This window comes from Pogona vitticeps, chromosome 4 (assembly GCF_051106095.1).
Source record: "Pogona vitticeps strain Pit_001003342236 chromosome 4, PviZW2.1, whole genome shotgun sequence".
Taxonomy (NCBI): Eukaryota; Metazoa; Chordata; class Lepidosauria; order Squamata; family Agamidae; genus Pogona; species Pogona vitticeps.
This window is the reverse complement of record NC_135786.1, coordinates 66,518,093-66,533,645: the sequence shown is the minus strand read 5'-3', so window position 1 is coordinate 66,533,645 and position 15,553 is coordinate 66,518,093. Positions and strand designations below refer to the sequence as shown.

General features: G+C 39.4%; 1 protein-coding gene across 1 annotated transcript in view; it reads left to right on the top strand.

The window, feature by feature from the left end:
- The window catches only part of LOC110076152 (BEN domain-containing protein 5), a 1,026,237-nt gene that overhangs the window by 809,075 nt on the left and 201,609 nt on the right, over positions 1 to 15,553 (top strand). The window contains exon 8 of the mRNA XM_020788091.3: positions 2,950 to 3,064. Coding sequence (XP_020643750.2) covers positions 2,950 to 3,064 — 115 coding nt within the window. The remainder of the gene's footprint in view (positions 1 to 2,949; positions 3,065 to 15,553) is intronic.

Below are 15,553 nucleotides of genomic sequence, written 5' to 3'. Positions count from 1 at the left end.
CTGAATATCCATACGTTACCCCATACCCCCCTTGACCTTAGGTCAAGCTATGCTCAGGATGTGCCAACATGTCTGAAGAGGATGTTCTTTGATTCTCCTTATCTTATTAAGATGTTTATGTTGCATTTCCTATGTCTCAGTATAGTTGGTTTCCTCCCTTACACATCCCATTGTGGCCAGAAAAGCTATCTTGTTTGACTTGTTGTTGTAAAAAAAACTTAAATGTTATCTCATTGTGGTGTGATATCTTCCTGTTGCCTAGGTCTCAGAGGTCACTGTAGCCCATTTGCTTTGAAATGTAGGAATGTTGCTTGAAAGCTGCAAAGTCAGAAAATGTCAAGAGAGGCCCAGCCTAGTGGAGCAGAGAATATAGTTTCTAAGCAAGGAATACATTTTCATATTATAAATATACTAAACAGATATGAAATACATATTGATATCATATTAATTATAGAAGGTATCATGCAAATGTGTACAACTAAATAAATTGATATGAAGTGATATATTAGCATGTTAAAATGGAGTTTCATCCTGTTCCCCTAAGAGTTTGACTTGGCTGACTGAAATTGGATCTCTCTGATCTGGAGCAGAGTCAAAGTTCCAAAATCCAAACAAATCTATAAGAATACAGTTAATTTATTTAATGGTATACTAATTGGCAGGCCAGTTAATCTGCTTATCTGTGAAGAAAAAATATATTTCAACAAGTACTTCCATTTCCGGCAGTCATTCTCAGAGGTAACATTAGAGTGGTCTTGTTTTCCTCCAGCCCTGCAACATGGTCCAGTGCTTCAAGAGTAGCATAGGTCAATTAGTGGACAAATTAAGCAATTATTAGCCACTAACAAGGGTGACTGGCTTCATTAGTCTTCCTGTTTACCAGCAAACTGTTATTTTAATACAAGGACCAACAAATAAATTAGGGCATCTGTTGTATTGCAGTGTCTGCCTTCAACTAAATTATATTAAATGGATTTGGCTTCTGCAAGGTTCTTCCCCTTTGTCTAATGAAACATAAAATATGTCTCTTGTTGAATATAGATGTAGATTTTTGTTCATATTGATTTATTAACATGAAGAGTAGATTCTCTTAGCTTTCAGAAAGTCTTTCCAAGGCTTTTTTTATTTTAAATTTTATTGATCAGAAAGGCCATCATCTTAATCTAAACAAAAGATCTGAGGTAATTTTATTGATTGTCTGTGTCCTCACTATGATTTCATTGTATCTATACATACAGAGGGCATATTTCATCTTTGTTCCAGTGATCAATAGAAAAAAAAATCTATTTTGCCTTTAGAACCTGCCTTTAACTTTTGCTGCAAAGGTTTCTAGACGAGATGTTCAGTGAAGGCTGCCACATATTCTCCCTCCCCTTCTTCTTGAAGTTGGTACTTTTAAAAAAACACCCAAAAACCTACTTCCCTGAGCTTGCAGAAATGTTTTCTGTTCAAAGTCTCAACATTCAGCATGTTGGTCCTGGGGAAGATAAGCATGGTAGATTGAATCCATGGCTAAGTTAAATGCCATTGCTTTCACAGAGTAGATCCAGCCCAATGTCTTTTTTAAAAACATGCTTCTAGAAATAATTCCAAAATCCATACTAAGGTGGCACCTTTATTTGGTTAATCAAAGAGGCATGAACTGAAATGTGTGCGCACACACACACACACATACACACACGGACGCACGCACGCACGCACGCACGCACACACACACACACACACACACACACACACACACACACACACACACACACACACACACAAGCTGTGCAAGATTGAAGGGAGATATTCCTCTTTGGGTAAGATATAGAAAGTAAACATGGGCAGAAATTGGGAAGGTTGAATCTTGAGTTCTGAAGTTATATAGGAGAGAGCTGCAGACAAATGGGTTTCATCAGGTAACACGGTGGGTTTAGATTTACATAGTCCTGGCCCTCTATCTAAGTCCTCACAGTGAACTCAAAAGTACACTCATCTTGTCTGGACATATGGGCTCCTTGGTCAGTTGAAAACACTAGCAACATTTACATTGTCCATGATGGGAAAGGGTGTTAGTGCAGCCAAATGATCTAGTCTTTTTTTATATATATTTTGCTTGATGTACATTCTCCAGCACTGTAAACATCTCCTGGTCAGTACCACTGCTAGGAAACAGAATGGTAACCCCACTCTTATTGGTAAGAGATAAACAAAGGATTCTAGCTTCCTGCTAGTTAACAAAAAGGACCTCCCCCCTCTCCCCACCCTTAAGTTAGGCTGGTGAAATGGCAATTACTTAGTGAAGGGGGAAATCCAGGTGTGCCAGTAAAATCCAGATTGTCTTCAGATTTCTCAATAAATCAAGAAAAGACAGAACAAAACACAAATAATATTTGGTAAATGTACAATACAGAAGTATATACAGTTATTTAAATAGACTAGGAGGAAGGGAGAGAACAACGCATGAGTGTTTTTTGGTGACATGGTGCATCTGTCACATCACATTTCCTCCATGGGAGTGGCTCTGAAATGGTTTCCTATATGTCTGTCATTGTAATAGATCTGTTAAAATCATACACTAATTATGCCAAAATGGATCAGTTTTGAAAAAGCATGGCTTACAGATCTTTTACTCTGCCATGTGCTGCTCTTCTGCCAAATGACTTTTTAATTTGCTTTCATACAGTGCATATTAGTTTAACACCAAATGTTGTCTGCATTATTTTTAAAAAGGAAAGTGTATCCAGTTAGCCCATGCCAAACCATTTTAATAGCTGGGGGAGAGGGGGCAAGAGGCAACACAGAAAATATGTTATTGGTATATGGATTATTGAAAATTACTGGTGCACATCTGTGTCCCTTGAAAACTACTAACTACTATCTAGAATTAAATATATTTTATAAAAAACTGTAAATGTCTGTGTTATAATAAGGAAAAATAAATACATTTCCCCTTATTTCTTTTAGGTATCATTGATTTTCTTGTGAGTCCACATCCAATTGCCAAAGTCCTCCGAGATCATCTGGTGTTCAAAATTGCTCCTATGCTTAATCCAGATGGAGTTTATCTTGGCAACTACAGGTATGGGCATGCAATGCAGGGCTATGAATCTTTCTTGATTTGCATTGGCCTTCTAACTGTTGTTAGATACAGTTTTCATCATCCCTGGCTGTTGGCCAGGCTGACTGGAGGTGATCAGAGCTGGAGTTCAATAGCATCTGCAGGTCATAGGCTCCCCATTGGTCATTTACTTCTTACAGCGGGGTTGGGGAACATATGGGCCTCCACATATGATTTGATTGCACCCCCCTAGATCCCTGAGCATTGGTCATAGTGGCTGAGAGTGATGAGAGTAGTAGTTCAGGAATATCTGTAAGACCACTGCTTCCCAGACCTCTCCTTTTACTCATATTTAAAAGGAAGCAAAATTTACAGATCTACATGAATTAGGAGTCAACGTCAAGTCAAGCCAGCTATCAGTCCCTAGGAATTTCCTCTATCATCTATGCATGCAAGTGGAGGAATCACAAAATTTATTCTTCCAACTGACTCGTAATAAAGCAAGAAGAAGGCTTGGATAGAACCCTTTACCCAGACTAGCTGTCAAAATACAGGAAGTATCTGATGCAAATGAATAAATGATTTGACCAAGCCGTTCTCACTATAATTATTTGTGAAGGTGGAGAGATTGACTCTTAGAGCAGAACATCATCCTACCTCTGTCCAATTATGAATAGCTTCAACATTAATCTTCAAGCTCTGTCTCAAAGTCTAATCCATTTGGCTCATGCCATAAAAGCTAAAATGCTGCTGAGTTTCTTATATCTCTCAAGGGCTGTTTTGTTGCTGTGGCAGGAATGAGGTGGAAGAATATGTTGTGTAAGTATCTGCAATTACAGACGAACAACTTTCTTTACTTGCATACGATAGCATATTCTTCAGGACATGTTGGATTGTGATCATTACCGGTGAACTACGATGGGGGTTCCCAAAAGTTTTGAGCCACATCTGGTCCATCATTTCCAATCCCACTTGAGAAACTAGATACTACAGGCAAAAAACAAAACAAACAAACTATATTGCCTTTTTAAAATTGCTGAACTGATAGCAGATTATAATTTTAGCCTTTTCCTCAGTTAATGGAAACTCAGCCATTCTGAACTAAAAGGACCACTAATGAGGTGGAATGAAAAGCATTAGATTTGCTTGCATTTTACCACATCACTTACAAAAATGCCTAATGTAACTAAAAACTTGAAATGAATACAGTAAGTAGAATGCTGCCCATTTCTGAAACAGGAATAGTAAGATCTTGATAATGTACCTACTCCATAGTTAATGAATAATTCACTGCAAGGAATTCATTTGTTAAAGTTTACTGAATGACCTTTTTATCAGCAGCATTTGAAATCAGAATCTTGATACACTAATGAAATGTAGTTGGAGGGATAGCCACCAATTAAGAACAGCATTTCTGCATTTTAATTAGTTTTCCTGAGAAAATTACCCTGCCTAAACTGTGAATTATGCACCAGACTACTAGATATTTGTAGCAAGATAGTTAACTTTCTCTTTCTGGTAGGATGTGGAAAACCTCCTTTAAATATTAAACTTTCATGGACACTGTTTATTGGGATTGCTATATCAACAACATCACACATGAGTTATTACTACCGCATTTTCCGTGTATAAGACTATACTTTTGTCTAAAATTTTTAGACTATAAACTGAGTCTTATACACAGAAGTAAGGTGGGGAGAGAACAAAAACAAGTGGAGGGGAAAGCAGGGATCAAATTGTTCCTGTAGGGCTTTGATCCTTGCTTTCCCCTCCACTTGCTAAGCCATGGGGCTTAACAAAAGGATGGGGGAAAGAATCAAAGCAATCTCGTGGCTGTATAAGGAGGAAAGGGATCAAAGCGATCATGCAGTTGCGGGATTGCTTTGATCCCTTTCCCCCTCCTTTTGCTAAGCCCTGCAGGGCTTAGCACGAAGGGAGAAAGCAGGGATCAAAGCAATCCTGCAGCACTTTGATCCCTTTCTCCCTACACTTGCTAAGGCCCAATTAGATTTCTTAATTTTGGGTTAGAAAAGTGGGGGGGCATCTTATACATGGGGTGTCTTATACATGGAAAAATACAGTACTTATCAATGTCATTCATTCATCCCGCTCCCTATGGACTTCCACTTTAGTCAGAACAATTTTCCTCCATTTAAAATTAGGCATCATTGTATTACTATATAGCCTCATTGGATACAATCCCTTTGGTGTTCATATATGTCTTGTGTAGCTTACCACAGCTCATTGCAGCTAATTAACTCATTGCTGGGGCATCTCTCAGCCATGTACATGTTTAAAAGCCCAATTGTGCAATCAAGCTACAGGACCCTGTCAATTAGAAAGAATTATCTGCAGCAAATTACATAACCCCTACATGACTTATTTCCTTACCTTTTCACCAGCCAGTGAATACAGTAGAAGTAGAATACTGGTTCTCTCCCTCCTGTCCTTTTGACCCTGGCACATATATTTTTTTGACCATGTTGTGAGCCTCAAGTATGCACTTTCTTCTTTGTTTCACATCTGTTAGGTGTCTATTTGGTTCAGCCCAGATGGTGCAAAGTACAAACCAATGTAAGAAAGATGATGGACAATAAATCTTGATACACAAGTTTTCCACCATTGTAGGCCGATGCCTACAAACAGTTCTCAAGAAAACAGAGACCAGGGGTTATGATTTCATAGGGATTTCCCAATGGTGGAAAACTTCATAATCCACAAGACATGAGTTTAATAACAGAGCTGTAAACTCTTACTGCTGGGGGCAGTGAGTCAGCTATTGGGATGGTTGTTTATGTCAGTGAAGTGGTAGATTTTTTTTTTCTTCTGGTGGAAAATCCAGTTTTTGAATCCCCTTTTATGTTTGATTGTGTTTGCTGAGGTAGGGGACAAGCAAATGACATACTCGTATTTATGATGGAAAAGCTTGTACATATGCTTGTTCTTACAGCAAACCCAACAATACTATGTTGGGTTTATATCTAGTAGCATACTAGCATGGGTAAATATCTAGTAGCAACAATACAAACCCAACAATACTAACCCAACAATACTACGTGTGTGTGTGTGTGTGTGTGTGTGTGTGTGTGTGTGTGTGTGTGTGTGTGTGTGTGTGTGAGTACACATATAGTGATATGAATATCAATAGGATTTTCTTCCCTTGTAGTCCCCACCCACCCACTCACTGCTGGATGCACCACCAGAAAACCTGCTCTAAAGGGAGCAATTCCAGCAGTGGAACAACCCCTTGGGTTCTTGCTTCTCTTCTCCCGCATTTTTTCCTACAGGAAAATGAGCGATATATAATATTGAACAGAAGGTGACACCGTACAGAGTGGTGGCTTGTGGTCTGAGCAGGGGAGGGAAGCCCAGTTTTACACAAGGGGAACTTCCCATCCCTTGAGTCAGATGTATACTCAAGCTTAAAATGGGACGAGAACCAATGAACAGTGACTTGGCCAGGGCGGGAGTAAGAGAAGGAAACAAAGAAATAAACAAATAAATTCATATTTCCACATATAATTATGGAAATAGCTTCAGATCCTGATGAACTCTTGAGATGGTTTTCTAACAGTGAAATGCTCAAATAAATGCTTTGGTATAATCTTGAATGCCTGGGAACATCCCAGGGAGAAACAGATTTTTGCAGATTTTTTTGTTTTCAATATAGCCCAGCAGTTTTGCATTTGCACCTTCTAGATACATTGCAGTACTTACAGCAACAATAAACAGGCCAGGAAAATGTAACACAGTACAGTACTTGATTTAACCACAGCACATCCTGAGGCCTGGGCTGAACTTTCCTTTATCTGGAGCTTGCTCTAAACTTGTCACCCTGTAGCTGAACGAGTGAAATCTGTTCCTGCAGGGGAGGCAGCTGTAAGGGTGCCATCTTCAGCTTAGATTAGTTCCAATTTGTCATTCTCACCTTCCCAAGATGAGAGACCCTGAGATGGCATGGAAGGGAATAGTGGCAGATCTCTGCTGAAGCAGCCTTGAAAGGCACTGACAAGGCAGCAGCCCGAGTGCCTACGTTCCCTCTGAAATCTTTAAACTCTGTGAATCAGCAGCTCGCAGCTACTGCTCTGCTCCACACCCTTTCATTATTGCTTTCACTTATTTGTTGTGACAGTGACACACATCGGGCAAGTAACGCATACCTGTTAATTATAACATGCCGACTTGTCACATCCCAAACCTGAAACATCTTTATGGTATCTCAGCCTTTGTCAGGAAGGAAAGATATGTCTGCTAATGCCTCTAACGTACTACTTATAGTGCTCAGTGGTATTGCTGAGATGGCTGAGGAGAGCTTTCTGAGCAAAGATGAGTCAGAAATCTCATTCCAGTCAGTTTTTGATAGGCTTTTCCAATGTTTGCAAACATATTCATTTCTAGAATAAAGAGCACGTAAGACATAACTCATGTAAATGTGGGAGAGGCCAGAGCTGGCAGCTTCATCCATCTCAGGGCTCCCCCACCCATCTCTTGGAAATTTGGGTTTGCATTCCAATGTTTTTGACCATATTAATGTGAAGAAAAGCACATTCTTCCATATTTTGACCTCACCTGCAAAATTACTTTCTTCATCCTATGACAGAATGGTGCATTTCATGGTGCACTCAAGAAAAGACTGAGAAGTACATTTTGTGTGCAAATTGTGCATGTAACACGAAAATGCTCTACAGGGGTACCTCAACTTGAGAATATCCCTACATACAAACAATTTGAGTTAAGAATGGCTCCGTTCGCAAAAAGTTGCTTTGACTTGAGAACAGAGCTTTGACTTAAGAACCAAAAAGAAAAAGAAAAAAACAACCCTTTCCTGCCCTTTTTTTGACCTAAGTTCACCTTAGGTCAAAAGAAGAAAAAAAATTAAAAAAACTCCCCCCCCCCCAGTGGTAGATACGGATTAACCGGCTTTGTATTAGTTCCTATGGGAACTAATGCTTCGACTTAAGAACAGTCCCTTGAGTTAAGAACAAAAAACAGCAGATACGGATTAAATGGTTTTCAATGCATTCCTATGGGAAATGGTGCTTCGACTTAAGAACGTTTCGACTTAAGAACAGAGTCCCAATATGGATTAAGTTCTTAAGTTGAGGTACCACTGTATTACAAATAGATTGTGTAAATTCACAGTGGCATACGCTCCAATGGTTTGAAATGTCAGGGAAGTTGTTTGTGTCTTAAACAATCAGCCAGTTTTTCTGTGTTTGCCTTTTTTCGCTTCTCTGAGGAACATAAAACTAGTTTTGCACAACCAGTTTACACAAATTACAGTGGTGCCTCACTTGACCATATTAATTCGTTCCAGCGAAATCGCTGTAGAGCAAAAACATCATCAAGTGAAATAAAAAACCCATTGAAACGCATTGAAAACCAGTTCAATGCGTTCCAATGGGCTGAATACCTACTCATCCAGCGAAGATCCTCCATACGGCGGCCATTTTCGGTGTCTGTATAGCGAGGAATCTGTCCTATAAAACAGTGAGGGCCATTTTGAAAGCCGGTGGCCATTTTGAAACCTGACGATCAGCTGTTTGCTGATCATCGTAAAGCGAAAAACCGGGTTCCAAAACAGGGAACTGATCAACGTGAAGCGAAAAAACCCAATCTAAATATTGTTTTGTGATTGCTTTTGCAATCGCAAAAACTTCAACAAGTGGATTTGTCATTAGACAGGGTAATCGTCCAGCGGGGCACGACTGTACAGAGAATTTGTAAGGTATGCGGTGCTTAGATAAAAATAGTGTTCCTTGTCTTCATCTCACTCGGGGGCAAAGAATCTCACGAGGGATGAAAATTCCTCACTGAGGTATCTCATCAAGTTGAGGAGGCCTGAATTAATGAAAATTAAGAATTTAGTGAGGATTTGGATTGCTAATTGTGCTGAATTAGGATCACCACCTCTTTTTCTTGACAATTACATCCTGGTTAACAGTCAGACAGGTTCAGCATATCTTGTTTAAATTGGGAATTTTGCTACCTATTGAAATTGGTCAGTTCAAATTATGGAAATTTTCATTTCAGTTCCACATATTTCTTTCTATTTGTCATGAACTGACAGATTTAGACACCCAGGTCCAAGACTGTAATACTTTGCTCTTACTAATGTGGCTTTTAATCCTTCTGTATGATAGTGCTGAATAAGGATTGCTCTCCTGCCCTCCTCTGAGATTCTTCTCCTCTGTAGCATCTGTACAAAAGCTACAACATGATCCTCTCTAGCCCTGCCTCCCAAATTTGGCCAGTGCAGGTAGAGAAATTTTGTCGTCATTAGTTTTTGAAGAATGTGCAATATTTGCAAATCAAATATTCAGAGCAGAAAGACTTTAGAAATCCTCATAGTAGGAGTGTTATTTAACCATCAATAATATTTTGTTGTAAGTTGTCCCTGTTGTTATGATAATTGTTTTGGTTCATCTTGAATGGGCAGTGAAAAGCTATAACCTGTATAATGTTCTTTCATTGCTTGAGCCATGAAGGCTAGCAGTGTTCTTAGACATGACTGCCACCCTCTATCTATATTATGCATCCAGCTATCATTATGACACTGCATCTCGAAGTCTGGCAGCGAACTGAGATTATGCTTAGACTTGCTAGGAAGAGATAATAAGGAAGCACAATCTTGTTGTTTATATCGGGAAGGAGCACAATCCTTAGGTGAGGCACCTGCAAGAAGGATTGCAAAGGGAACATCTTCAGTGGTGCTGAGAGCCTTTCTTTTCTTTCTGAGTCACTTTCCCTCCTTTTATCTCGTCTTCCCATGCTCCTGGGAGAGAGCGCTTTCCCCTCCTTTGCACTCTGGCAGAGACGGTGAATGCTGATGAGAGCCTGCCCTGCTAGGGAGAAGCTCCAGGCAGTCATTTACTAGAGCAACTCCTAGGAAGTTCGCAGTGTGCCCAGGGGGTGGGAACAAGGGTGTGTGTGGCAGCATTAAAATAAATTCAGTTCCACCCACTTACTCTAGGAAGGGAGTGCCATGAAGCTCCTTTCCGACCGTTTTCACCTATACTATAGGGGTGAAAGCTATATTTTTATTTTTGTTGTTGGCAAAATCTAGTGATTCTCTAAAGACTGCTTGGTTCTGTTTCCCCTTTGAAACAGAATAACGCAGGAGAACTGTAAGAGCTGCTGATGTAAAACACTCTCAGCAGTGGCTAGGAGACAAGGAGCATACTTCAGGCCAGTACGGGCTCTCCATATGAATTCTCCTCATTTCATTCTTTGCTTAGCACTATGTCTGCTGTACTGATCCTCATGCTAAGCATTTCTAGCTACAAACCAAGCCCATGTTCTTTATTATTTTATGTGTCCTATGACTGGCTCTGAAAGTTGGATTCATTGCTGAGCATACGTCATCAAGGTTGATTTCTATCTACTGCCTTTGCTGGATCCTTTCAATATGAATAGGAATGTTATGAAATCTCACCAGTCTCATTGCTTCTCCACATGAATTCCCCCACTTCACTCTTTGCTTGGCGTTACTTTTGCTCTGTGTCATATGCTATCTGCAGAGGTGGAAATGGTTCCTTCTTTGGACTACAGTTCCCAGAATTCCCTAGTAAGCATGGCCATTGGCCATGTTTGGTGAGATATTTTTGAAGTTGTAGTCTGGCCAAACAATGTTTCCAGTCCCAGCCAATCCATTTCTAATCTGGTCCCAGCCACATTGTAATCTGTTTCACATGACTGAAAAGTATGGGTAGATTTTGTCCTGTAAACTCATTGTCTGTCTCTCAGTTAAAGCCAAAATTTATTTTCATTTCTTGTGTGCAAAATTCACACCTTACACCAAACTGGAAAAACTGTTGACCATCTCAAGATGACAAGGCAAAGCTCTTGATGAGGATCGTTTTTTTTCTAAATAACTAGCATTGCATGTGTTGTACAGTGTTGTTATTATTTATACAGCACCTTAATGTGCGTATAAGTAAATAAGCATAAACCTATGAATAAATGTAGTGCCTTATTTATGTTTCTAGGTAGGAAAAAAACTATAATTACCAGGTAAAACTATAGCATAACTGGTATTTAATAACAATTCCTTTTTGTTACCATAGAAATTGGTCTGGAATAGTTACTTATAATTTTGCATTCCAATACCCCACACATGTTGGATTGTGGAATTACCATAGTAAATGCCTCTTAGTCATCATAAAATAAGCAGTTATCCTAAATATATCTGGATATTGTGAAATTTCAGTGTTCAGAAAACACACTGCTGCATGCATGCGTTCGTCATTTTCCTCTCAATGATAAAGACTCTCAATGACAAAAATCAACAGGGCAATTATCTCAATAAAAGGCAAAGCTGTGGAGCCATGCTATGGAAAGAAACATTGCATCCAGATGAGGAAAACACAGGATGAGAACTCAATGCAAGCCATGAAATCAACCAAAGGGGTCTCACTCCCCATCACTCAGTTTAACCTTCCCAAATCATAGCTTGTGGTTGTGCCTATAAGCCAAGAATAGTACTTTTATGTATATAGGTTAATACTAATAATTTTGGATAAAGGAATATAAGGAAACTCCTGATGTATTAAACCAAAGGCTCATTGACTCTGGCATTCTTTCCTGTGATGGGCAATCAGCTGTATTTGGAAAGCCCAGACATAAAGTGTGACGAAAGTAACCTTCTGTTCCCCAACAATTAACATTCAGAATTTCTGAAAGCTAGCTACTTTTAGAATGCAAGCTTTGTTAAGACATTATTAAGCAGATATTATCAGAGTCAGCACTTGCTCTGTGTATATGTGGTGTAGTTATTGTAGGGTTCAAGGTGATCTCATGGTCTGCCTTAATCAAACATTTCCAGGTGAGACTCTCCCACCTCAGACCATTTGTGGCTGAACTCGGGATGGTAAACTTTTAGATCCCTGATCTCCCTTGTTATAGATCTTTGTCTCTACATCAGAAATATACTGATAGACCTTCAAACCCAGGACTGCTGTCCTAAAAAAAGTCATGTGATTTCCCCCCTTACTTTGAGGAAAGAAGGATGGAATTGGCAGGGGAATTACATTCCCTGTTTAGATCTCCTGGATTGTGATAAAGAATCAAAAAGTCACTGTCCCAGAAAGGTATACCTGTTTGAGGAAGACAGATTTAAGACCAATAACCTCAGATCCACAGGAAGTGACTGACAAAGAGACTCCCTGGAAGAAATCCTGTGAAGTAACATGGCCTCTCAAGATTTAAGTAAAGAGCCAGTATTTTATGAATCCCAGTGCTGCATTCAAAGGAAGAGGGATCTAACTAGGCATCTTTAAAGAAAACTCATTTGAGCACTTTGGCATTATGTTGTCATGAAATTTATGGATTAGGATGGGTTTAACATCCTCTTCCAAAGAAAAGGGATGACATAATGTAATAAATGAATGCAAATAGTCAAACGCATAGTTGCCCAAGTCAGTAAGAAGTGCTTCCTGGCTAGGAAATTACTGCATAATGGAAAGAAGCACTCCCCTCACATTTTAAATGATCAGTGTACCACATATTACTAATGTAGGTCTGTGTGGGCAGCATGGGCTGTATATTATGATTTTTACAGATAGCTGAAATAGGCCTATAAGCGTCTTTATAGGACACTGTCTTTACAAATGAATGTCTGTCAGCTTTCATTGACTTACTCTGTGGAGGGAGGGTGTGCATTTACACAATTCCTCTGACCATTTTTTTGACAGGGTATGTAGTTGCTCTCCAGGAGCTGCTTTCATTCAGCCCTCTTACCCATATTTTCTGCTATTTTCATCAATAGCCAAGGCAACCAAGTTTGTCTCTGAAATAATGGCATAAGATTGAGGGTATGAAAAGAGCTAACAAGGAAACAGATAGTCTTTCTATCACTGTGGAAAACCATCACCACTTTGCATCCTTGGAAACCCAACAACAAAAGCATCAAATATGATTTTCAACAGAAGCATACTAGCTTTTGTGTGCTTCTGCTGAAAATCATATTTAAAAAATGTGTACCCTTCCATTTAGTCATGTTAAATGAGTTGGCAAATTGGTGGAACATTTCATTTATTAATCTTTTTTCAGTAGATGGCCTATCTTGAACTGCCTTATGGACAATGTGAGTGTTCAGGAAAAGTCTGCATACTTTAGGGTAGTAAGTTGTAGGTAACTGACAAGGTGCTGAGGCTCATCCTTGTTGTGTGCCTGCCACACACCCAATTGTTGGGTCAAGTTATGTCCTGACACCTTATTAAGTCACTCTTAGCCACTACAAGTTACGCAAATCTTACACAAAAGTTTGTATGACTTGCTTGTGGTATAATGTACTTAATTAACTGGGTTCCAGCCACTGTATTTTGTATTCAAATCATAAAATGCCTCAGTATATAATGGCTGAAATCTTGTGCCGCTCTGCCTGTGTTATGATGATGCTGATGAAGAGCTTCCTTCTGGTGATTTTGGGGTGCACACAACTTGGTTGCATTATGTATAAGTCAAATGCATTCCCAAATCACCTTTAATTGGTGCTGATTGGCCTGTAATCAGTGGTGATTTGCAGGTGGTGGTGATGTCAGCACCATTGCACATATGGAGTTGTACAGGATTTCAGCCACTGTATTAAAAAAAACAATCCAAATGAAACAAAAACAAAGGTCAATTTATTGTAAAAGCTTTGTTTGCAATTGTTTATAATCTGCATCTTACTGTGAATAGGTGTGAATCTGTGCACTTGTGTGCATGTTCTTCAGCCCTGCTTTTATTGTCTATTTTAATGTTCTTTTAAGACAGTTTTTCAGTCATTTGGAGATTTTTCTTGGTATGGCTTTTTTTGTAAAATGGTTGTCATTCTTTATCTTAAAACAAACACCAGCTTGCAAAAGGATCCCCACTTCCTGACACTGAAAACGCTCTTTATATTGATGTGGTAACTGCTCATTTAAACCATATTACAGCTCCTGAGTATTTTTCAGTTGCTATTGATGTGACAAATTCTCTTGCACGGAGGACTGTACCAATCAATAGAGAGTGTGTATGCACTTCAGCAACAAAACCTGATGCTTCGGGATGTCAGTTGACTCTGAGCCTTTTTAACAGCACTGAATAAAGCAATTTGTTACTTTCCTTTTGGTGCAAAAATATCTAATTTAATCCTGAATGTACGAAAGGCTGGGCAATCATCTGGTGGTGGCAGAGCTATGGATGAGTCACATTGCAGCTAGTTTTAGCCTTGACTGCTCTTTCTTTCACCTTGGAGTAGCATTGATCTGAAAACATAAAGTAGCCTTTTTCACCTCTTGAGAAGACAGCAAAAGGAGTTGTAATATGAAATAATTGAATACATCATTCTTTTTTAATATCTACTATTACTCGTCTTAGAATGAGGTATGGCGCGCTTAAAGAGACAAATCTAATTCTTTTCCATTTACATGGAAATGGAAGATATTAACATGGCTAGATTCTAATCTACTGAAACAATGAGTTTCTTTTACTAGACACCATTCTTGCTTTCTGATCTTCTCTGTTGTTCTTACGACTTCCAGAACATCTCTGTGTTGAAATTAAGGTATGTGTGTGTGTCTTTGCATATGCACACATACACATGTGCATGTCTTTGACTTCATAATTATTTGCTAGACACACCTCCTTTATGATACTTGAGCATTTCTCTTAGCCATGGGGCTCAGCTCTTTGTGGTCCAAGTGTGTAGCAAGGTCTACCTTGGGCCACTTTTGAATGCAACATGGAGATTGGAAAGGTCACCATTTTGACTGACAAGTCCCAGAACTCTCATTGCACCCTCAGTCATCCATCCTCTGCTAGTAAGATTCAACTTCTTCATAATGCAACTACTAGATAGCTAACTGGCATGCCTTACCTAGCTCAGTACTCCTCAGAAGAAGAGGACCAGGAGGATCCAGACCATTTAGAGGAGAAAGGAACAGATGCTCAAGTAGAGGAGTAAGAGTAAATTGGGGGAGATGAAACACCTCTCTGTCCTGTTGAACACTTTTGGCTCAGAATTTTGGAGGAAGAATCTGGAGTCAGCAAGGGCCACCAGGGAATTTATTCAACTGTAGTAGGAGTAGATCCAGTTGAAGGGGGGGGGGGGCTCAGGCTATGGACTACATAGCTCAGTGGTTTAGGCATCTGTTTGGGAGTTCAATTCCCCACTGTGCCTCTTTGACAGGGGCTGGACTCTATGCACCATGGGGTCCATTTCAGCTCTTGCTGTTCTGAGATTATTGTATAAAGAACATTCCAAGTCATAGCTGTTTTGCTGGAAGCAACAAGAATTTGTTATGTGCTTTGCAAAAGAGCTGAGACACTTAAATCCAGTTTTAGACACCTGGCAGTGGAGTTCTGGATTCTGGGATTATGCAACTAATGTTTTATTATAGAGAAAAATAACCTTAATAGGAAAAGGTCACTAAACATAAAACAAATAAAACAACAGCTTAAAAGCTGGTAACTAAATTTCATATAGGTCTGCTATGAGGTCAGTGAAAGTTATGCCAGTTTCTTCAATCTTGCAGACAAGCTATT